Genomic DNA, 24,815 nt, shown 5'->3' with positions numbered 1-24,815 from the left:
TTTCTTTTTCTTTTAACATGCGATTGTGTTTTATTTTATAGGGATTATATGGACAGATTTCTGGATGAGCAAGAAAATGTGAGTGCCCACAGAGATCGCAGTTCATCTCCCAATATCCATTCTTTAATCTACGGCGACCCGAAAAGACAACAGCGAGCCCAAGAAGGGTCAAGTGAATCCCACCACGGTGTATCGGGAGAAGGTTTGGCGACATCTCATTTGGAGGAATTCACCAATAACTTGGATAAAGAGAGTTTGGAGTCGCTGGTGAAGTTTGCTACCTCAGCGGCTGGTGATATGGGAGAGATAGCAAAAGTGGAAAATAGTGCCGTTCATGTTCGAAATGACCGTGGTGACGGTGTTCGTAACGTTAACAATTTACCCTCAGGAAATGAGACTGTAAGTAGTGTGGAAATGGCATTCTCGGCAACGTCGGTGTCGTCTCATGTGTTAGGAGGATCAAAGGAGACCATGATCACACATACCGCGGAGTCAATAGCTCAGTGACGCAATGAGTCTTTCCTCAAAATTAAATTATACACTTGGATATCCTTAGAACAGTATTTTACTTAGAACTGCAAGTTGTATTGCAGGATTTTTTTGTGTTCACAAATTATAAAATTTATCGATTTCTTCATCAGAAGTATCGAAATCGTTATGCAAGCAACTCGTGATAAATTGTTTTTAATATATTTTCTCACTTAGGAGAAACTGAAAGCATAATTTTGATAATAAAAACATTCTAAGTGTGAAGTGCAATATGAGAGCAAAGATACCGGTGAGTGGATTTTTAACTTTGTAACAAATATCCAAGTGAAATAAAAAAGAAAAAAACAAATGTTGCGGTCTAGAGAATCATCAGTCAATTTTGCTCTTAGAAAGAAAGAGAGAATTCGATGTAAGTGCAAAGGCAATTGAACAGCTCTATAGGTGTGAAAACTAGGTGCAATATATGCTAACACGTGAGACCTTACCAAATAATCGTGTAGGTAGGTTTCTCACTTGCTCTCTTCACATTTATACGTAGGAAAATTGTGACTTCTTTTATTATTATTATTATTCATTTTGGAGTCCTGTTAGAAGATCCATATATATATATATATCTTCAAACGGTTGTTACAGGAAATAATAATGTACATTATAGCTCATTTCCCCTTCTCCCCCTACCCCATATGTAATGGGGATTTTGAATATGAGTAGTGTAGCACCTCTTGAAAATTATTTATTTTGCAGAATTTTTTGTGAAGTTAATTTCTATGGACACGTATTTGAAGTTGCGTTGGTTGTGTTATATCATGGTTAATCATATAAGTATATGGAAGCTCTTCTACGTTAATAGCATAAAAACTATAAAAAAAAAAGTTGTAAAAAAATTGAACTAATAAGTTGCTGATTTTTATTTTAAGTGGGAGAAAGAACCCCTCAGGTTCTAGACTTACTTATTTGTTGTTTATTTGAATCACAACAAATTTGATATATTGTTATTTGAATAATTTTGTGTTAAGGATCCATTTTTATTTCTTTCTCTGATATGTTAAAACTTGTATATTTAAATTGAAGTAACTGTTTCTTTTAAAAGTACAAAAAGAAAAGCTATTTGTCCAAATTACTTTAGTATGATAATGCTATTTATCTCAAGTAGAGGCGAGCACTTTTAAGAAATCCACAGTTAAGTGATGAATACTTCGTAACTTTCCCAATGATGACTGTAGAGTAGAAGATACTAAAATGAAGCATTTTTCTGAAACAGTCTGTCCTAAAAATTAATCTTCGTAGCATCTCAAAGGACCCGGTGTGCTGTTGGAAGGTATTGATTCCTTTAAAGAAAAAGCCAGGAATCTATTCTTGCTATCTGTAATGTTTATAGGTCTTATTTAGTTCCATGGCTGCTCTTGCTGAATGATTCAATGAAGTTGTTTCGCTATTGAATGTAACAACTGACGTAAGGAATTTTTTTTACAAGTAGGTTCAGTGCATTTTCATAGCAGAATGTTTCGGAGAAACGTTTCTTCCCTGTATCGTTTATGGTAGATGGTTTCGAGAGTCAGTGAAAATGAGTGTTTAAATCACGTTGCCTTAAATGTGTACATACGTTTCATTTACATTGTTTAAAAAAAATTCTTTCTCGTGCTTTTCCCCACAAACTGTTGTTCCTAATGTCGAGCAATCAAATGAGTCATGGCAATTTCTCCTGCATTGAGTGATATATACTTGGTACAATCATTTATTAAATCTAGTGTACTTTTTCCTTATTTTATAGGTAACGAAAAATTGTTCTTTATACATGTATATAATTTTAGTGGTGATATATTGAGTGTACTCTGCTAACAATAGTACATAACGTGAAACGCATATCTCTTATTGTAAATTAATGTTCATATAGGCCTAGGTCGCTGGACAGAGAAGTGCTGAGCATAATATTCTCGTATCTCTTGAATGTTTTGTTCTGTGATAGCGTTTCAAGAACATTCGAAATTCATCCATTGTAAAACAACATGGTGGTTAAACAAATCTGCTAGTTTATATTGATAGGAAAAAATCTTTAATTTTTCTCAATGTTACACCAAACAGCTATCGAAAGGTATGATGAATAACTGTTATATTACGGGCTTTTAAAATTCAAGATTGTAAACTTCTGTGAGAATTAAAATGTGCTGTTATCCTACGCTTTTGCAGGTACTTTTACCTAGACCGATGTTATTTTTAATTTGTGCCATTTTTGTGTGTTCTTTCGTATTATACGATAGTCAGTCAAAAAGTTAGTTCCACGGCTTAAGAAAATAAAACAGGATAGAAATTTTACAATAACTTTATTTGTATCGTAAAGTTCCATTCATAATCTACTTTTCAACGTAATTACCTCCATTATTTAAGTATTTGTCGAGACGTGGCACAAGTTTGTCTATGCCTTCTGCAAAGAAATTCCGTTCAATGCCCGTTAACCATTCTTGGGCTTCAGCTTTCACCTCGTCATCCCAATGGTATCGTCGCCTTGAAAGTTCGTCCTTCATGGGACGAAACATGAAGTCACACGGTGAAAGGTCTGGGTTATAAGGAGGGTGATCCCACACTTCCCACCTAAACTTTGCCCAAATTTCGCACGTTTTTTGTGCTGCATACGGTCTTGCATTATCATGTAGAAGCACAATGCCTTTAGACAGTTTACCTGGCCTCGTCTACCGATAAACTTCATTGCAGTTACACCTTTTTGCCCACAAAAAACGAATCACTGCACGCATTTCCAATTTGGATGCCACTTGAAGCTGTCGAGACATGTTTATGAGTGATCATCGGAACACCTCCACTTGCCTCGTGAAAGCCGCTTCGTCGCACGATACAACTACATGTCTGCAGTGTTGCCACATAGTTTCATCAAAATAACCTTTGACCGAAAATATTTACGACAAGTGCAACTAACTTTCTGACTGACCCACGTAAGTGTCAATTAAAAAATTCAACTCTTAAATATTTTTTTCCGAGAAATGTCAAAGCTAGCAAAGAAAGAAAATAATAAAATTATATTATATGCAGCAAGGAATTTAAAAGTAGCTCTTTCTCAATTATTTCTTCTGATATCACATTAAAGGAAAGCTAATTTATGCTGGTAGAATACGCAATATTATTTTTAGTCTTTAGTTTGTAAGTGCTTAGAGTTCCTCAGTAGATACGTTATTAATTATTGCGTTATCAGTATACATATTAATTATTGCGTTATCATAGTTTGCTCAAAAATGTTTTATGTATCGTTGCTTCTCTCGTCCAATGACGATGATGACCATGCTTTGTCTTGAAACGTCATCGCGAACAGATATTCAAAAACAAGAGGCAGTTAATTTGTAACGTTGTGTGTGTGCTGTGAATTAAGTTTTATTTAAGTCTTATCAAATTCTTCTTTCAATAAAATTATTGTAATTTGGGTTGCGGGGTCGTTTGATCATCTCACGAGTCAAGAAATCTAAAAGTACAAACACTATGAAATGAAATATATATATCTTTTTCGCAGTCAGGGATGTTTGTCAGTTTTTAACGTCCGTCAAAACTATTTTTGTTGTAACGTGTGCGGTTCTTTTTTTTTCGTAATAGAATAGTTTAATTTAAAAAAATAAAGATGGAAAAATAGTAGCTAATATTTTTAAGGAAATGTCTTATATTATGGTATAGGAAACGACATAATGTCATAAATATCTGTATATAAAATAATATACAAAAAGAATTTAATGTGAAAGAACACCACGGGTATAGCGTCTTGTCATTTTCTTTTTCCCCACACATGTTGTAGGTTGGATGTGTGTGTGTGTATGTGTAGCATTCTCTTCTAACTTGTTATTATTTATAGCTTCGAGTGAAGTAATATCAATTGAACAGATACCTTTTTCAGTAGGGTTTAACGCTATATTTGTGTTTCAGAAAAATGCATAAATGAAATAAAATTCTTACTGCGCAGTAAGTAGTAAGTAATAACGTGTGTCAGCGACAACACACAAATACTTCTTTATCATGTTTATAATACTGATATATATATTTTTGTACTTGTTGAATATAGATGTGGTGTGATAAGCAGTAGAAAACTAGCTGTTTGTCTTGCTACTTGTAAATGAAGTATTTCATGTGCTTTACATTATATATATATATAAATTGCCACCGTCTGTATCATGTTGTTTAGTTTTCATGCATTCCGTAGGTTTATTATTGTTAGAAATCTGATTAACATCAACTCAGAATAACTACATACTTTTTATCGTAGTAAGATTGAAAGTTTTGTTTGCAATTAATTTCATAACCTTTAAATGTTTCACTCAAAACTGTGCTAGAGCTATCAAAGAAAGAAAATGGAATAACTCAGAAACTATTCTTGTGGCCTTACCCTAAATCAAATAGCTACAGGTTTTTTTCGTTGTATTTTTTAACTGTGTTTTTTATTGATCTCTCTTAGTTGCTGAGAAAGATAGTTATCGATGAAAATATCGAAATTTAATGAACAATTATTTGTAAACTTCCAGTGAACTACAAATATCCTAAGTGCATCATATCCACTACGTATGTGCTTTAAATGCAAATTAGCCTTTTTACAGCTTGGTATCTGCATCTAAATAGAAATGAGGAGTAAGATCTTCAGCAGAAATACATAAGCATAAATCAACAAATACATTATTTGAAAGGAATAATTGTTTTATTAATATTGTTCATTGAACTGTGTAGCTTTTACTTTTAGCAGCACCAAACATGAACGAGTGACTTACGTCTCGTATCTTATTTGAAATTAAGCATAATAATTGTTACTATTGCTAGGAGCTGTTCGTCACCTTCGAGTTGTGTAGAAACTAAACTAATTTTGCATAATAAATGCCTTTTTTTTAACCTTTGTTTTTAGAGAAAAATGCTGAACTTAGTGATTTATATTCATAGACATTTTTTTTCTGTAGTTTTAATGACTATATTTATAACAGCTAATTACTTTAGGAAAAATTATAAGTTTTTGCCCTTTTCTTCCGTATTGACACAGGCCACAAATTATGCCATAAAAATGGTGATTGTTTACCTCGATGTAAAATGTGTTGTTCGAAAGGCCTACTTTGGTCCATCCCCGTTGCCAGATTAGATCTCAGCAGATAAAATCACTACAGGGTAGATATATTATACTTTATTCTTTTAATAATAGTAATTAAAAATACAGATTCAGCAGAATATGTGAGCGAATTATTTTAAATATATATTCTTTTTTTTTTTTTCAATATGAAAAATAGGTTAGTTCTTTGTCTCTGAAAAAGTACAGCTGTTAGTGGTAGATGCTTTTTTTGTATTATTTTGAAACTCCTTGTAATTTTCATAATTGATGTGTGACTAATTTGTTTCTTTGTTTTTACAACATGATTTTGTACATAGAACCTTGTAATAATATTGAGCATAATATCTATGTAATGAAAGTGAAGCAAATATCTTTACCAATCTATTTTTTGACAAATGACTATGAAAATATTGTAAATAATCAGTTAGTAGATAATTAGGATAAAAATTAGAGATGAAATGATTATCTTGACATTTCTGGTGTACATCATTCCACTGTAATAAAAAAAAAATACATATTGAGCGTAATTAATAATTTCTTTGTTTCAAAAAAAAAAAAGTGTTCAGTTATTGTCTGAGCAGTGATTTTCAAATTTTTGCTCTTAGCATAGGTAAATGTTGCTTTTATTTGACAATTAATATATGCGTAATAGAATGTAGAGTTTTTATGCACTACACTATTCATCCATATATGCATACATCTGGTGTTGACGTGCAGCGTATTCAGCAATCGTGTGATCATTATTCGTTTCTAAATTTGCAAATTTTCGAAAGACCTAGCCAACAAAATGTGTCGAAAACCTACTTGATATTCTTAGTTGTATGGCTTTAAAAATATAATACAATAGGTGAAAAGTTCATGCGTGCATTTAATGTGCGTGGTTCGCCAATCAATTCCTAATGGCTGCTCAATATCTTTGGATTGTTGGGTATAATGGGACGTGAAACAAAAGCGTGCTTTCTATGAGAAAATTTAATATATCATAGCACCAGAGGTTGATCACGCAGGGAACATGCAGAAAAGTATATCCTTTCCAAGTGTCAGTAACAGATAAGAGTTGAACAGGGTAACTCGAAAGAAAAGAAAAAGAATGAAAGATTTGCGGATTAGATGCTGACATGAAGAAAAGTAATTTGAAGCACAGATACATTGTTTCAATCATGCAGAGTAGGGAGGGATTGAACTAGGAGAAACAATATCTCAGTTGGTAAAACGAAAGGTAAAATTTGTAGTGGTTGTAGCACTTAACAGAATGTACACAAAATGGAAGAAATTCTGAACTTGTTGTAAGAAGACATCATATTGTCTAGATTCCCTAGAAATCACTTAAGAAATAAATCGTTAATTTCTCGGTATTTCTTATCAAACTAATAAGCAAAATGGGACAGAATATTTTCTCATTTATGTTCTACATAGTAGTTGGAGTCTCTTAATTTACTATTGCTAAATACAGTAGATTCCCGAGTATCTGACCTAATGTGGCGGGAGGGCAAGCCGGAGTTCTGTGAACTCATTTCTCCATTTCAACATTTTTTTTTATCACCCATTTTTCAAATCTTCACTGTAGTACACTTAAAAAAAATTACGAATACAGTATTATACTTAATATACAGTTATAATCAGGAACAGCGGCAAGCGTACTATATTGAGGTCCGTTACACACTGACGAAACAATAAACAAGGAGCAGAACGCTGCTCTTTTCCTGTCACAACTTTTATTTTGCACACGGCACGTAGGAGGATCGTAGCAGACGCCCACTTCCAATGCCTTATCATTGTTGTCAATGTAAAATCTTGCCTTCCTAAGTTAATTCGATAAAAGAAAACTCGGCCGGATACTCGAGAGTCTACTGTAAGTAAATACAATAACTATTTGATATGTTGCTTTGAAATGGGAATCGTCGTTTATATTGCTGAAATATTTTTAAGGCACCCTTACAACTGAGATGAGTTTTCACTGTTTGAGCACCTGCGTTTTAATGAACATGGTAGTGCTGGATACGTCGCACTTATTACAATACATGTAGAAAAAGAAAGGAATACAAAATAAAGGTACATTGATTAGAAAATGGATACATGTTTAAAGCAGTGTTCAGTTCACCAGAATGTAAGTTGAATAGTAGTTAAGTTGATTTGTCGTTGACGTACATAAATTGACTTAATACATTTAGTTTTCATTTGACGAAGAAAATAATGCTATTTTAAGTGTTGTTAATTGTAGAAAACATTTTATTAAAGTATTGTGCTTCAGAAAAACAAAGTATAGTAAAAGTTTGATGAAAAAGAAAATAAAGCGCCATTTATTTCTAGAAATCTTTACACGTGTTGTTATTGAGTAGAATAAGCTATTGAAAGACGTTGTTCTTTGCCTTGTTAAGCCTTAAATGCACATGTGGGTACCAAAATACAGGACTTCCGGCCAATATATATATAGGGTACCACCATTAGCTGTATCTATTCCAATTTCTTTTGGATATTATGCCACTGCTGTCCACGATGAGTTAAGTGATGTTTGATCGCTGCTACTTTTTTGTAATATTCTTAAAGCATTAAAATTCTTGCATATAATTTTGTACCATGTATAAAGTAGTCGGATGTAATATAATAATTTCACGTAGAGTATTCAGGTTGGAGAAATAATTGAATACTGAGCTCCTTCGTGGCTAAGCAGTTAGCGTACTTGCGTTTGGCGTGGGAGATCCGGGTTCGGTTCCTCGGGGAGCTCATGTATTTCGGATTCCACGTTAATCAGTAGGTCCCGTCTCATATAGTCTCGCTGCTGAAAGGGACGTTGAACTCAAAATCAACCAACTCAATTAATTGAAACTGTGTCTAAATATCATACAGTGCTTTATGTGGCATATTGTAGACTTTCTCTCCACAATATTTTGTGAAATTATAGGAAGCTCATGAAACCAATTACGGTAATAATGAACATTTTAGTGAGAATCTCAAGTGATAGGTATCAGCATGTCTTAAGATACTGTTTCCATACAAGGAGATACGCTATTTCAGTGGTAAAATGCTAAAGGAAATGCAATTCACAAAAATCATAACTCCTCCTGATAATAACCGAAACTTAACAGTCTGGAAATTTGGTTGCATCGTGAGGTCTTCAGGATGAACACACGCCATGCGTGATGGTAATGTTAGTTTTCTTGGCAATATTATGATTTGGTATTCCTATACCATTCAACTTAATAAGTTGAATTTGTCATTTCCATTAAATCTAATCTAGTGCGGTCCAACTGGCCCCTCTGTTTATGTATTCATGTAAAGTTTGTTACAGTGTTAACCATAATGTAGAGACTTCAGGAAGTGACAAAAGGTCGGGTTCAACGGCCGCTATGGCTGTGATAGAGCGCTCACTTGTGGTGTGTTGCTTCCCTGGTTCGATTCCAGCTCTCGCTAGGTGGAATTTTTAATGGACAAAATACCGTATGCTTGGATTTTTTCGGGGTTCTCACCTTTTCTTCCGTCCACCATTTCGTTTATCATCATCACCACCTTTCTTAAGCTCGGAGCACAATTGTGGAATATTCAACTCAAGACAAAGGTCGGCTTCCGCTAAGTCTCTCTTCTCTTTTGTGGTGGTTTGTCTCTCTTGAAGAGAGCCGGCAGGATAGAATATGGCCAAGTGTCGACACCATTGATAGTACCGGTATTGATATATATGAAATAGTGTTAATAACTTCATTATCCTAAACACCATAAAACCTTATTGTAATGTTGATTCACGAAGAACAAAGAAGAAAAGGTGGATCCACTGACATAAATGGTAAAAGTGTGGAGCGTTTGTTGCATAATGTTTTTTTTTATTAAATTAATGAATAAATTAAAATATTACTTCCTTATCATAGATTGTACGAGGGGAGAGTCCGAAAATAAGTTTCTCCAGGCGACTGTGGACAGAAGTGGGGATGCAAGACCAAAAATAGCATGTGATATTCAAGATTAGACATACCTTTATTTTTCCACATAAGTACCACATGCATTGAGACATTTGTCATATCGGTCTATAAGCTTCAAGAAACCTTCAAGGAAATATTCAGAGCTCTGCTTCTGTGACTTCAGCATTACTTCCAAAGCGCCTGCCGCCGAGAGTCTCCTTCAAAGCCGAAAACAGATGGAAGTCACTTGGTGCGAGGTCAGGACTGTATGGCGGATGGGCAAGGCGCTTACACCCGAGAGTTGCAATATGGTTTTGCGTTGCCGTCTCTCCATAGCTACCTGGCTCAGACGGAGACACTGGCCTCCGCTTTGCGCAGGCGCTGCTACTGCGCCGTCTGCAGGATCACGGGTGAACTTGTGTCTATGTGTATTACTCGTGCAACCGCTGTCTTGTTTCCCCAATCACTTTTCACTTTCCCGGGGAAAATGAGAGAAGAAACTTATTTTCGGACTTCCCTCGTATGTTCGCAATCAGAGAATATTCAGACGTTGGTCATTTTTGATAATAACATCTAGCTTTATATTACATGATTTTTTACCCCTTTCAGCGAATAGAAAATTTAGTATCGGAAGAACTTGGGAAAGATACAAATATAACGGGTAAAAAGCACCTAATAGAGTTTTCTGTGCAATATTTCCTCTGAAAAATTTGTATCCTCTGTGCATTTTGGCTTAATTTTGCAATAATTTGCCAATTATATGTCTTAATTTTCATTCTTAACACAACAAAAGATAAGTTTGAAAGTATATAGCAAGTTTTGTTTTCGTTTTTATTTTCGTTATATTTGTTTTTCTTTTACAAGAATTCGTATTTTCAAATATTTTTGCTAGCATATTTGTATGGTTGTTTTATTCTTCAAAGGTATAACGAGAGACATTCTGTCAGGATTGTAAATTGAATATTGGTGTTGAATCATTGTCACAAAAACACATTTTTATCAATTTTTATCATTCAAAGTCACACAGATCAAGTCATTGTAACAGTTTCTACAATGTACAAATTTAAAATATTATTCAGAAAGAAAAATTACATATAATTATAAATCTGTGTTTCCTTATTTGAGAGAAACTTTTGATTTAACCCAATAACTCACTTATCATCATCATAGGTATTCTATCATTATTGGCAGGCACTTGCAGCAACTGAGAAGCTTCCATGCTCCACGGTCTTCCGCTAACCTCTCGATTTTTCTGATTTGATACCGTCCATCAATTGTAGCCTCCTCCGTCCTCTCCCTCTCTTTCCTGCCACCATGCCCTTTAGCACATCCCTCGGGATACAGTTCCTTCTTAGCCAATGTCGCAATTAATTGATCTTGCTTTTTTCGATTTCATATAAAATCGTTCTTTTCTCACTCATCATTTCTAACTCCCTCTCATTCATTCTCCTCTTGATGCAGCTCCATTCTTCTCCACACCCACATTTCGAAAGCTTCCAGTCAGTTTTCATCAGTTTTGCGTAATATCCATGTTTCTGCCCCATACAGTACACGGCAATACTCCACACGAAGCATTTTATGAGTCTTTTTCTCAACCCTTTATTCAAGGTCCCAGAAAATAGCATTTTCTTCCTCCTCAAGGCTTTTTTTCGCTATTCCTATCCTTGCTTTTATTTCACGTTCGCACTTCATATCATCTCTGATAATACTACCCAGGTATCGAAAACTAGTCATCTGTTCTATTTTCTCCCCTACTTCTCTGTTTGACACCGACCGCTTCCTTCCACTCGCCATGGCTTTTGTGTTTCTAACATTTATTTTCATATATTTTTCACAACTTTTCCCCAAGTATTCTAATGTCGTCTTGATTTTCTTGTCTGATTCCGCAACAAGCGCCAGATCATCTGCAAACTTTCTCACGAGTCCTCTATCTTTCCATTCCAACACAACCTTCTTTAGAACTTCCAACAACTATTCCCAAATCATGCGGTTAAAAGACGTTTCTAGATTAGTACATACGACATACACTTCTTTCCGTTTTTCCACGAACCTGAACTTCTTGTGCCCTTACCTCTCCTGAAGCCGACCTGTTGCTTCTCAGCTTTTTCATTTATTTTTCCCTACAACCTTCTGTTCAGTATTCGAAGTAAAATATTTGCTGCATGCGATGTAAGACTAATAGTTCTATAATCCTCACATATCTCCGGTTTCCATTTCATAGTCATCGGTATTTTTATGAAGGCTTCTGGCCACTCTCCTGTTCAGTCGTATATTTCATTGCACAGTCGGAACAGTTCTTTGCTGCTATTTTCTCCCATATTCTTAATGAATTCGATTGGTATATTATCTATTCCAGTTGCCTCCCCATTCCTAATCTCGGATATAGCTTTTTTTAAAATTCACCTTGAAGAATACTAAACCCTTTATCATCGTCGTGTACTTCATTTTTTACTTAAGCATCTAGGCCACACTGTCTATCCTTACTCTCATATAAATCCCCAACATTTTCTTTCCATCTTTCTAGAATTTTACTTCTCTCGCTATCTTCCCATTCTTATTTTCTACTGCCATTGTAAAATTCCTTAGTTTTCTCCAAAGTTCCATAGATTTCACTTCCGTGTACATTTCCTCATATTTCCCAACTGTTAATTCTACTATGGCCTCGTTAAAAAAAAAAAAAAAAAAAAAGAAAGAAAAAACTCTTCCCCTTCGTAACTCATTTAACTTCCTATACATTCTTGTTCTCTTCTGTGTCAGCCTGTTCCCACGCCCTCCTTTCCCTAATTTTTTTAACATCTGTTCTGTAGCTCATGGTTTCTTAGCCGTTTTGATTTTATGATTTTTTTTAAAAAAAAATAGGAGTTTAAAATTTTGTAGATTTTCTTAACCTCCAGGCTGTGAAAGACGAGAGTTTTTCAAAATTTGGCGCATAATGGAGGGTTATTAGTTTTTTTTTAAACCTTTGAATAGTGTTATTATATCCTCTTTTGAACCGTTAAATGTATCACTCTTAGTTTTGTGCATAAATTTTGAAAATTTCACGTGGAAGCTGTGCGAGAAATAATAATTTAAATATTTTATATATTTTTTTTCTAAATCGTCAAACATAAAGTTACAAAATGGGCTTTTAAATACAAAGAATATGTTTATTTCCACCTTCCTTGGATGTAGTACTTTTTATGATAATACAGGGTGTTTCAGAATGAATATCAGTATTTTAAGACTATAGTATTTATTACAATTATCTATATATATAAAAGTGAAAATCACTGTGTTTGTTACTCTAAATCTCCTGAACCGCCCGACCGATCTCGATCAAATTTTCAACATACATGAGTTTAGGGGCAAGGATTACTTTAAGCTATTCACTTTGACGATGCAACGTAAGAGAGGGGGAGAGAAATTTAAAAGAAATCGCCGATATTAATGTTGAATCAATAGTTCTCGGGGTTAATGAGAGAAACAGTGACACTTCTTATGCTGTTTCAATCCAAGTTCAGTCCTGATAGTTGGGGAGGGGAGGGTACAACGTGAGAGAGGGGGATAAACATCTAAAAATAACCGAAAATGACTAATATTAGTGTTGAATCCATAGTTTCAGGAGTAGCTGAAATTAACAGTGACAATTCTGATGCCATGTGTCGCAGCACGTTGGAGGGGGAGAAGATGTATATAATGATCGAAAACGACCAATATTAGTGTATAATCCATAGTTTTCGGGATCATTCAGATGAACAGTGACATTTCCGATCCGGTTTAAATCCAAAATCAGCCCCGCCACTTGGGAGAGGGGGAGAAAGATATATATAAAAATGATCGAAAATGGCAAGTATCAGTGTCGAATTTAGTTTTCTGGGTCCCTTAGGTGAACAGTGATCTTTCGATTCTGTTTAAACCCAAATTCAAACCCGCAACTTTGAGGGAGGAAGAGAGATTTAAAAATAATCGAAAGTGACCGATATTATTGCTGAATCCACATTTTTGGGGGTCGCTGAGATGAACGGTGACACAGAGATGCACATTTAAATTATTTATTTCAACCCAGTAAAGCGGGTACTATAAGCTAGTAAATAATAAATCAAATGAAAGAGCAACTCATAAAGTTTTGTACATGCTCATGTACTGTTTCCTCTGTCTGCCGTTAGAAAGCGTTAGTAGCAAAGATTGCTACTAGTGATCAGAAAGCTTTTTTCTGTTTTACATCCTGCAGAGACTGAATCTGTAGTTACAGTGTAGTAGTCTGTGTGGAGAATTTTCAGAATAATTTAATTTTAATGTTCGCATCTGGGGGTCAGCAAATCCCCACGAGATGATACAGTTGCAACGAGACCCCTAAATTGAATGGGTTTTGTGCCATATCCCTGCGGAAAGTTTGTGGACATTTCTCGCGTATCAACTCGATGTGTGCTGTGGTGCTCACATTGAACACTTGTAGCAAAAACTGAGTTGCACTTTCATTTGTTTTAATATTTATAATTGTCAGCTAAATGTAATAAATCTTACAAAGCTTTAAAACCGCGATATTCATTTTGAAACACACTGTAACATGTGTCTGTCATCACATTTTCGCATAGAAATGAACCATCTTGCACCATGAAATTTTATAAACAGATAAATCTTAAAACAAATCTAATTGCACACGAAGAAATTTCAATTTTCTGTTTGGGGATCGGCTGAGGGCCAAAATATATTTATAAAGGATAGGATGTTAGTGTCAAATACATCAGTAGCGTCATTTCAGATTTGGCGGGGGGAGGGGGGCAAGACCCCTTGATATAGGTAAAGTTTCGCGTTTTTCACTGACTTACTACTATTCTATTGTTAAAATCTATTTAAATCTCAAACTCGAGGTGGGGGCAAATGCCCCTCCGTGCCCCCTAAATGACGCCCCTGAAATACACCAATTTTCAGAGTCCCGGAGATAACTAGTGATACTACCGACCAGGGTGGGAAAAAATCATGATTTTTTTTTTAAATCATTTTTGTTGATTTTTTGATTTAAATCAAATCTTTCTCCTCGTATAATACAAGTGACGAACTGAAGAAAAAGCATTAGGAATTAGTATTAAATGCTAATTATGTCATTTAAGTGAAAGTATTGGGGTTGAATTTTGAATTATCCCCAATCGTTAACCTATATCAATTCCAAACAATGTTTCTTAACCCTTTTAAATTATGGCTTTTTTAAAGTTAAATTATAGACTTTCAGTCAAGCAGCTACAGCACCATCCCTATTTATCCTAGGATCATGGTACATACATCACTCTCTTTAGAATAGAACAGCTTTTGAAACTGTAACATTCACATTTCCTTATCATGTCCCTGAAGCGGGAAATTTTGAGAGTAATCGGCATATTTTTTACTCTTTTCTTTTTAAATTTTGATTCCCTCTGGATTCCCATGTGTTACCGCACAGATCTCATAATCAACTGGGAAATACTAAGGGGTGTACTAAATGTGTGCACAAAATTTCAAGCTTCTATCTTGAGTAGTAAGGGTGAGGAAACTATTTAACAATGAGCTAAGAACATTTCCACAATGACCCGGATGTAATATAAAAATTTCCTCAGACATCCCTATTTATCCTAGGATCATGATTTGTACATTATTCTCTTCAGAATAAAACAAATTTTCAAACGGTACCCTTCAAATGTCTCCATCATGTATCTGGGGCGGGTAAATCACGAAAAAAGGAATTTTGTTAAAAAATATCTTTTTTTAAAAAAAAAAAATACCTCTGTGGACCCCTCCCCCTGTTTTAAGGCAGTGATTGAAAGTGCACTGAGTAAATGTGCAAAATTTCAATCTTGTAGGTGCAGAAGTAAGCCCGCGAAAAATAATATTCTCCAAATACCCCAGAATCCCGTATAAAACAGGATCTCGGGTAACAGTTTCCTGAGACACCCCTATTTATCCTAGGAGCATAGTATGTACGTCATTTTCTTCAGAATAGAACAGCCTTTCAAACGGTACCATTCATATGTCTCCATCTGAGGCGGGAAAATCACGAAAAAAACTTTTTTGTTGAAAATATCCATTTAAAAAAAAAAAACATTTTTGCCCCTCTGGACCCCGCTGTTTCCACGCAGAGATCTAAAAACATCTGAAAATTATAAAGGGGTGTACTAAACGAGTGTGCAAAATTTCAGTCTTCTGAATGCAAAATGTAACCCGCCAAAAAATAATAATAATACCGATGACAAAAAATATCTTTTTTAATTTATGACATCACACACTATGCCTCAACGCAGAAAGGTGTGAAAGCATATGTAACGTGTTCTAAAATGCCTCCAGTCTTGAAGAAAACGAAGTAAAAAGCCTTCTTGGTACTTTTTTAATTGAATAATGGAGATTCTACCCTATCACCTAAAAATAGGTGATATAATTTAAAAGGTAAGCATTAAGGAAAAAGTACAGCAACGTTTATCAAAAAGACACTTTTTTTCACAAAAGTTACTGATATTTGGCAGGGGCCTATTTTTAAAAACTCAGAACAAGCTTGCGGCATGAAATACATAAATTTCGCCTAAAGTTATATAATTAACAAAAAAAAAAAAAAAAAAAAAAAAATGGAGAGGTGATAGGACCCCTCTAAATATGCCTTATTATCTGGGAGCAAACAAAGATACACGCACAAAAAAGACTTTTCGTCTTAAATGTTAATGGTGATTTCTTCGTTGGAATAGTTAACGATTTTAAAACCCAAACCAAATGTTACGAAAAGAAGAAAGCAGGATTGCTCCGTTACCTGTTCAAAATGGGATTTTCCCTAATCATCCTCTGCATGACAATTGTTTTCATACTATACTGTACATTTGAGTCTCATTGTATTATGATTATTAACTTCCATAATCGAAATAACAGAACAGAAACGGGATTTTTATTTATTTTCACTTTAAAATTTATTTTGGAATTCGATTAAATCAACGATTTTTATTAAAAGTATCAAGTGATTTCAATCTTGATTTAAATCGTGATTTAAATCAATCCACCCTGCTACCGACTCCTTTCAAATTCAAGTTTAGCCCCTGTAATCATGGGGGGGGGGGGGAGGATGTGACAAATGAAAGGTTCAAAATGACTGTATATTATGTTGAATCCGTAGTTTTCGGGATCGGTAAGATGATTGGTGAGAAAATGACTTTTAAGTCGAAATTTAGGCAAGAAGGAACATGTCAACTGGCCGTGGAGTTGACTGCGAACGCAAGCGTTGCTCCTCGTTATCAATATATTCCACTTATTAACAGGGAGGGGCCGCGGTGGTTCAGTGGTAGAGCGATCACCTCTGGAGTGTGGGGTCCCTGGTTCGGTTCCAGGTCGCGCCTAGTGAATTTTGTACTGCGTGGGATTTCTCGTGATTCTCCCGTTTCCTCCCATTTTCTTCATTCCATCATTTCATTCATTTCTGATCATTACCGTCTCCTTTATCCTAGCTGGCATAATCGTGGGACGTAAAACTCCATTTCATTTCATATTAACAGGGGTAACACCAAAGGCGTTCACTTTCCTATTTATTTGTTTATTGCACTCATTTGTTTCCTTTCAAATATGACATTTTGCATGAACCTTATCTTTCGTGTGCGAAAAACGATTATTTCAGCTAGTACTGTATTTTAATTCTGAAAAATCACAATTACCGCCAGTGTTTGGCTTGCAAATCAGCCAAGAGCTAGTAAGTCAAGACCTTTCTTACCTTAGGTTTTAGCAATAAAATTGAAAATTTTACTCAGGTGATTTCCGTCAAGAGCCACCACTGGTTACACGGCAAGTGTCGTCAAAATTATTTGATTTTGATATACCATGGTGTATTTGAAATCTTTCCCATAGTTCTTAGAGCTTGAGGTTGATATAAATCAAGAGTGAAAGTAGAAATAACCTTCCCATAAAAAAATCAGAATGATGTTCGTTTAAAAAGGCAAAGAAAGGAAAAAGAAAACCGATTCTTGTGGAATATAGTGTACGTTTTTTTTTTTCAGTTTCCAAAACCATCTACACTGCTTCAGTTGAAATGAATTTACCCCTTCCTCCGATTTAGAAACAATGTTTGGACATGTTTTGGGACAGTAATCAGAATTTTACAGACAATAGTATGTTCTGTTTGAAGTTACATACTTAACTGCAATTGTTTGCGGTTGAAAGTATTACTACTACTACTACTACTACTACTACTACTACTACTACTACTACTACTACTACTACTACTACTACTAATAATAATAATAATAATAATAATAATAATGAGCATTGTAATTAATTATGTAATACAACCAATGGATGGACTGAGGTAAAACATACTATGTTATAAACTCTTTATATGCTCAGAAAATAGGCTTGGATTCTCAGTCAAACGGGAGAAACCGTATTGTTGATAAAGGTCATGTAAAAGTTCATCATGGAGATACACAATTCCGTGTGATTTTTCTTTACGAGTTGAAACTCTGTCATTTCCCTATGTAGTCGCGACAAAACTAAAGAATGGATTTGAATCAGGAGTAGTGAATGAATGCAACATACGCCGTTGGTGTATAAAATTTCGTGCCAGTGATACGACATTGAAAATTGAAACCCAGCAAGATGGAGCTCCTCCTCATTTTGCCACTTCGGTTCGTGAACATCTCAATGAGGCGTTTCAAGGGCACTGAATTGTCCGCGATCCGCCTTCATTGCCTGCTCCACTTGACGGGCCACCTCGAAGCCCAGACTTAACGACCTGTGACAATTCACTCTGGGGATTCATCAAGCATATTGATGCAGCACAACATTATGCTATAATTGCTGAATTGAAAAAGGCTGCGAAACTTGCTTTCAGACAAGCTACTCCAGCAATGTTGTAAAGAAGGTCCCACAGAACTTGGCGACGTGTTATTTTATGTTCGGAGCAGAATTGGGCCCCTACTGATGTGTCAGATATTTAGACATTAGAGCAACAGGTGTCCATTTATATATAGAAGTCAATGTTCTTTACTAATGAGTACACAAACTTAAAAAAAAATGAAACAAATAATTTTCAAACAAACTTTTGAAACGAAAATAATTTTGAAACAAAATATTTTCAATCAAAAATTTTGAAACAAAAAAAAAAAAATCAAATTGCAATGGGTCCTAGAAAACGTTTACCGAATTTTGTTATTTGATAATTTCTAAATTTAAAAGGGAACATAAACATATAAAGGTAATAAACCTCTGTACATACCCATACAACGTGCTAATCCTTATCAAAGAAGGGGGGGGGGTCAATAACCTCCGAAATTTGCTTTTTGGTAGTTCTTTACCCATGAAGGGGAACGAGGTGGACCATCCAAATTTATAGTGGCACATATTGAAGTCCTGTACTATGATACCAAATGCTTATATTAAACAATTTCTAAAATTGAGTGGATAAGCCAAGGTACCCCTCCCAAATTTTTAAATGGGGTGTATCAATGTACCCATGTCTTATGATAGGAAATTAATCCCCTATACCTGACTATATAACTATATAAGGTAATAGAACCTCATCAAAGGGGATAAATTGGACCAAAAACCAAAAACGTGGTACAACATGTTGCTTATGTTTATATTTTGGCTATTTTTTACCCATGAAAGGGAACGAGGTGGACCACCCAAATTTACCATGATACATGTTGAGGTCCTGTACTATGATACCGAATGTTAAATTGGAAAATTTCCAAAATTTAAGGGGTGGGCCAAGGTACCCCTCCCCAAAATTTAAAAAGGTGCATCAATGTACCTATGTTTTATAATAGAGAATGGACACCTATACATGACCATATAAGATAATAGGACCTCATCAATGGGGATAAATTGGGCCAAAAACCTCCGACATTTGAATTTTTGGCAATTTTGTACCCCTAAAAGGGAACAAGATGGACCACCCAAATTTATAGTGATCTATATTAGGGTCCTATACTATGATACCAAATGATTAATTGGACAATTTCCAAAATTAAAGGGGTGGGCCAAGGTACCCCTCCCAAATTTTTAAAGGGGTGCACCAATGTACCTATGTCTTATGATAGGGAATGGACACCTATACATGACCATATAACCATATAAGGTAATAGGACCACATCAAAGGGGATAAATTGGGCAAAAAAACAAACACGTAGTACAACGTATTGCTTATGTTTATATTTTGGCAATGTTTACCCCTAAAAGGGAACGAGGAGGACCACCCAAATTTATAGTGGTCTATATTAGGGTTCTATACTATTATACCAAATGTTTAAATTGGGCAATTTCCAAAATTTAAGGGGTGGGCCAAGGTACCCCTCCCAAAATTTTAAAGGGGTGCATCAATATATCCATGTCTTATGAAAGGGAATGGACCCCTGTATACGCCCATATAACCATATAAGGTAATAACATCTCATCAAAGGGGATAAATTAGGTCAAAACCCCCCGAAATTTAACTTTTTGGTAATTTTTTACCCATGAAAGGGAACGAGATAGACCCCCAATACTGATAGAGGTACACTCATGTCCAAAGTTATTGTCGCATGTCTATAAATATGTTGTTGTAGAAATATAATTTGATAGCGAATTCGCCCGGTATTTCTTATAATGCTCGTATGTGTATAATAGGCAAAGACATGTATGTGGCAAATTTCATGTCAAAAGAGCAGTAAATAAGAACAATAAAACGAAAATAAAACTTTCTTGTCCATTTAGCAACATTTTGTTTTACTTATTCTAATTTTCGTATTTATAATTCTTTTCCTGTGAAATTTACCACAAATATACATTTCCCGATTATACGCATAGTATCAATATTAAAAGTATCCTGCAAAATCATTATCAAATTATATTCTTACAAGAAGTCAGTTATAGATATGCGACAATCATTTTGGACATGAGTGTACATAGCCTGGTCCTAGGCTACCATACCCAATTTTTGGATTTGGCAATTTCCAAAATTTACGTGGGGTGGTCCTATGTACCCCTGCCAAAATTTAGGGGGTGGGCCAAGGTACCCCTGCCAAAATCTAGAGGGGGTGGTCCTAAGTACCCCTAGGTCATTGACCCCGGGCCAAGGTCATAGACCTTTGACCTATGACGTCACAAAAAAAATTGCTGACTCGACTAGCCATACAGGGACCCCTACTACTGGCGCAATGTGATGAGATCATACTGGTCGTTTTCAGGACACTCCATCTACAAGCACCCTCACTGTTGCTTATGGACCCAAATGTACCCTTATGGCGTGGAATATTGTAAAATCGGGAAAGTAACATCCTTTTCGATTAATTACAGTACAAACACTTAGTGAAATTGTTATCGTCGTGCTCTTCAATTCGTGCAATTGTTTCTACACAGATATGTAGAGGAATCCGAATTCAACCGGTAGAACATTATTTACCGATTAAGATGTTCCACAAGGAATGGGATTTATGATAGCAAGCATAATCACAGATGGGTCACAGAGAACCTGGATTCTTCATTTTTAGACTTTCGCAGCGCTTTACAGTTAATGTACGGGCAGGCATTGTGAACAATCACCTTCTTCGACCTATTTGTTCTTTCTGAATGCAGACAATTCTTATGTGTTCCTTACGTAAATCTTGTCAGAGTAATTAGAAGTCCCTCTGGCAGTCCGAAGAAATATGTGGTTTCAGCACGATGGAGCCCCAATGCATTGATCGGCGTGTATCCACGAACACCTTACTTCCTAGTTTGGCGGACGCTATTTAGGACAAAGCATACCTATTTTGTGGCCTCCAAGATCGCCTGACCCAACACCAATACGTGTTTTTTTATTTTGTGTATGTGTGTGTGTGGGGGGGGGGGAGCATATGAAGAGGATTGTGTAACAAACGCTTGTAGAAAATGAAATGGATGTTGTGGCTCGAATTTCCGAGGCCTCTATTAACCATTCAAAAGAGCAGCTGGAATTTTGAGAGAACCTGGCAATGCACTTTACGAAGATGTCAGTTATGTAACGAGGTTGGTGATTGTAATTTGAAACATCTTCTCTAAATCAATGTTACACGCGCACTAAATTGCATATTCAAAGAACTTAAAAAATTCGTTACTGAATTCTGTATGTCTGTGCGTCTGTTATTTGCGAATTTTTCAATTTTAAGCCCTCCTTTCGGTAGAGCATCAAAAATTATCTGACAAGTAACACTTCCCAAGTGTAACACTATAATTTTGATAAAATTTGGCAGATAGATACTACACATGAAATAAACGAATACGTATTTTATATTTTCTGCGGAAAAAGCGGTTTTAGAAGGCAAAAGTCCCAAACCAAAATTTTAAAATTGACGCCAGAAAGGCAAAAACAAGTGAACCGAAGTCAATGAAATCGTACACACATATTGTAGACGTAAAATGAGGGAATACGGGTTTCGTATTTTCCTAGAAAGAACTGTTAGGTGGGGCACGGACCCTTCCAACTTTGATCACGAAATACCAAAAGTGCTAATAACAGTATGTCAGATGTGAGTAAAGGACATGAAGAATTGCAACGAAACTTTGTGTATGGACAATACGCAAAAAATAAACGAAATGTTTTTTTTTTTTAATTCTGAGGAAAAACGGTTTTAGGGGACAAAAGCCTCCATCCAAAATTTTGAAAGTTGAGTCCCGAAAGGCCAGAAGAAGTGAACCGAATTGAATGAAATTGTGCACAGATATTGTAGACGTAAAATGAGGTAATTGGGTTTCGTATTTTCCTGGAAAAAAGCGGTTGAATGGGGCACGGACCTTCTAAACCGTGTAAATAGACATTTTCATTCCACTTACTTCATATATGATAATTGTATAAAGATATCTGAATTAAATATATACATATATAATCAAATAAGTCAAGGTTCATTAATTCCAGGCCTGGATTATTATTTAAATGCATATATATATATATATATATATATATATATATATATATATATATATATATATATATATATATATATATATATAATATAGTTTATAGGGAGTTCTAATATTTATTTAATTTGTATATTTTATTTGTATAATAATTTTCATTTTTTTTCTTTTTTGCAAATAACCATAGAGAAATTGCTTCTAAAGTTTTATTTCTTAGCTAGATACACTGTTCCATTTGTTTCTATAGTTTAAGAATCGGATACGTGCTAATGAACTGAGAGAACTTCAAGGGGGTGGTTGGTAGCGTCGTTTTTTTTTTAATTAGCAACGAACTTTATTTTAGCTGGGGATCTTTTTGTTCTTGGATGCTGCCACTTGTGAGCAGAATCGTATTTAAACCCTGTTTCGCTTGGTAGGGGTTCTTCTAACACTCTGGACCACATGGTTACGTTCGACCGAAGGTCGTAATTTCTGTTGGATCAACCATTTTTTTAAGCTATGCTATTTAAGGCTGGCAGAGTAGGATGGTCATTCGGAATGACCATGGATAGAGAATAGGAACTTTGATAGATAACTAAAGTAATCCTTTTCTGGGAAGAATCCTTTTTTGTTTTTTGCTTTTTCTCCCGCCGAGGACGTGGGGATATGCATTAAGTAGGTTTTAAATTTTGAGATATGTTTTAATCTATTGGATAGGTTTATTAAGGATTTCTACTTCCAACTCCGAAGATTTCGGGTTCAAGGTCCCTCTTGTCCGAGAACTTCGTTTCTCGGGTCATAAGTTGATTGTTTTTTGTTTCCCTGATCCCAATCCTATATTAGTGAATATCTCTTGGAAAAGAGAGACGTTTCTGGTCTCTTTTACAGCAAGACCATTATTAGGGCAAGGCCTAATTGTTGGTGGCCAGTTTATTGTCTCCCAGAGAGAGACTTGGTTAGGGCAAGGTCCACTTTACGGGCCAGTTTATAGTCTCATGAAAGAGGCTTGTTTTTTTTTTCCCCTGAACATAAGCTATCACCTTGTAGTGATTTTTAGTCAGGTATCCTTTTCACAGGTTCCCTAGAGTTCTGGGGTCCTGTGTAGATAGGTCAAGCATTTTCTTTGAGTGAAGGAACTGCTTTTAAAGTGATAGCTAAGTGGAGCTGTGCCGCTAGCGACGGCAGAGAAACTTATGCCACAGGACCCCTAAACTTAGAATATATTTTAGCATATAATTGTATCTAGTTAGGAAGTGACGGGTTCTGAGTTCGGTCTTTCACGAGTAAAGTTTTCTGAGTTTTAAATGAGAACTCTTGCTGCATTTCATAGAGAGTTTTTTCGTCTTGCCTCATATCTAGTTTTTGAATAAAATAATATAAAAGATCAAGATAATGTTTCGTTCTTTAAAATAAAAATTTCCCTGTACCCGGATGAGTAAGAATATTTAGAATCATACCTCTAGCATTTAAGTTCTCAAGAGAAGCCAGTAAAGAAGAATTAATTGGACATAATCTCGTATTCTATTTTTTATTTATGTAGTATGTTGTCTTTTTGATTTAGTTAGAAGAAGACTGGGTGTGAGAGAGAAATTAAAGGCTTTATAGTAGTGCGGTAATAGACAGCGAGTCTCACATTCTCTCGCCCATAATATTTTGGCCATTATATTATTATTAATACTACTTATTTGTGGTAATTATTTTTCATACTACAACCGTTGATTATGAAATATGAAAAGTGCAAATAAGTATACGTCAGAAGTTCCTAAAGAATATAGAGAATTGCAACGAAACTTCGTATAGGGACAACTTGCAAAACAATAAATCAAACGTGTTTTAATTTGTGCGGAAAAACAGTGTTGGACACTAGGCCTTCTCCGAAAGAAAGTAAATATTACCGTAATAGCGCAGAAAGGCGTGGACCGAAGCAAATGCAATTGTGTGTAAATATTGTACAGACCCTATGTAAAATAAGGCCTTTCGTGTTTCTCAAGTGAACTATACGTTTTGCTTCAAATTTGGCACATCAACAGCAAACAGGAATTTAATGGACACGTGTTTTTGTTTATGCGCAAAAACATTTTAAGGGTTAAAGGTGCCTCCTAAAATACTATAAAATACACTATACTGTTTGTGCTTGTTGTTGATCTGCCAAATTTGTAGAAATCGAATGGAGGCACTTGTGAAACACGAAAGGCCTTATTTTACATATTCAATATCTACAGACAATTTCATTCGCTTCGGTCCACTCCTTCCGCCACTCGATGCCTCGGTCCACTCAACAGTTTTTTTTCTTTTCAGGAGAATACGGAACACGTATTCCCTTATCATACCTCTACAATATCTGTGCACAATTTCATTCACTTCGGTTCACTTCTTCTTGCCATTCGGGTGTCAAATTTCAAAATTCTGGGTGGGGTCTTTTGCCTCCTAAAACCGTTTTTCCGCAGAAGAAACACCGTATTCGTTTATTTATTTATTTATTTTTTGCTTATTGTCCATACACAAAGTTTCGTTGCAATTCTTTATGTCGTTTACGCACATCTGACATA

General features: G+C 35.3%; 1 protein-coding gene across 10 annotated transcripts in view; it reads left to right on the top strand.

Moving 5' to 3' along the window:
- LOC145687851 (mesoderm induction early response protein 1) overlaps positions 1–10,525 on the top strand; it is a 127,729-nt gene extending 117,204 nt beyond the window's left edge. For all 10 annotated transcript variants that reach the window (XM_081761325.1, XM_081761324.1, XM_081761327.1 and 7 more), the window contains one exon: positions 42–10,525. In XM_081761325.1, the coding sequence (XP_081617451.1) occupies positions 42–507 (466 nt within the window). In that variant the 3' untranslated portion in view covers positions 508–10,525. The remainder of the gene's footprint in view (positions 1–41) is intronic.
- The last annotated feature ends 14,290 nt before the right edge of the window (positions 10,526–24,815 follow it).

Source organism: Thermobia domestica, chromosome 6 (assembly GCF_964235325.1).
Source record: "Thermobia domestica chromosome 6, izTheDome1.hap1.1, whole genome shotgun sequence".
Lineage (NCBI taxonomy): Eukaryota > Metazoa > Arthropoda > Insecta > Zygentoma > Lepismatidae > Thermobia > Thermobia domestica.
The sequence above is the reverse complement of the archived record's forward strand: the minus strand, read 5'-3'. Positions and strand labels throughout refer to the sequence as shown.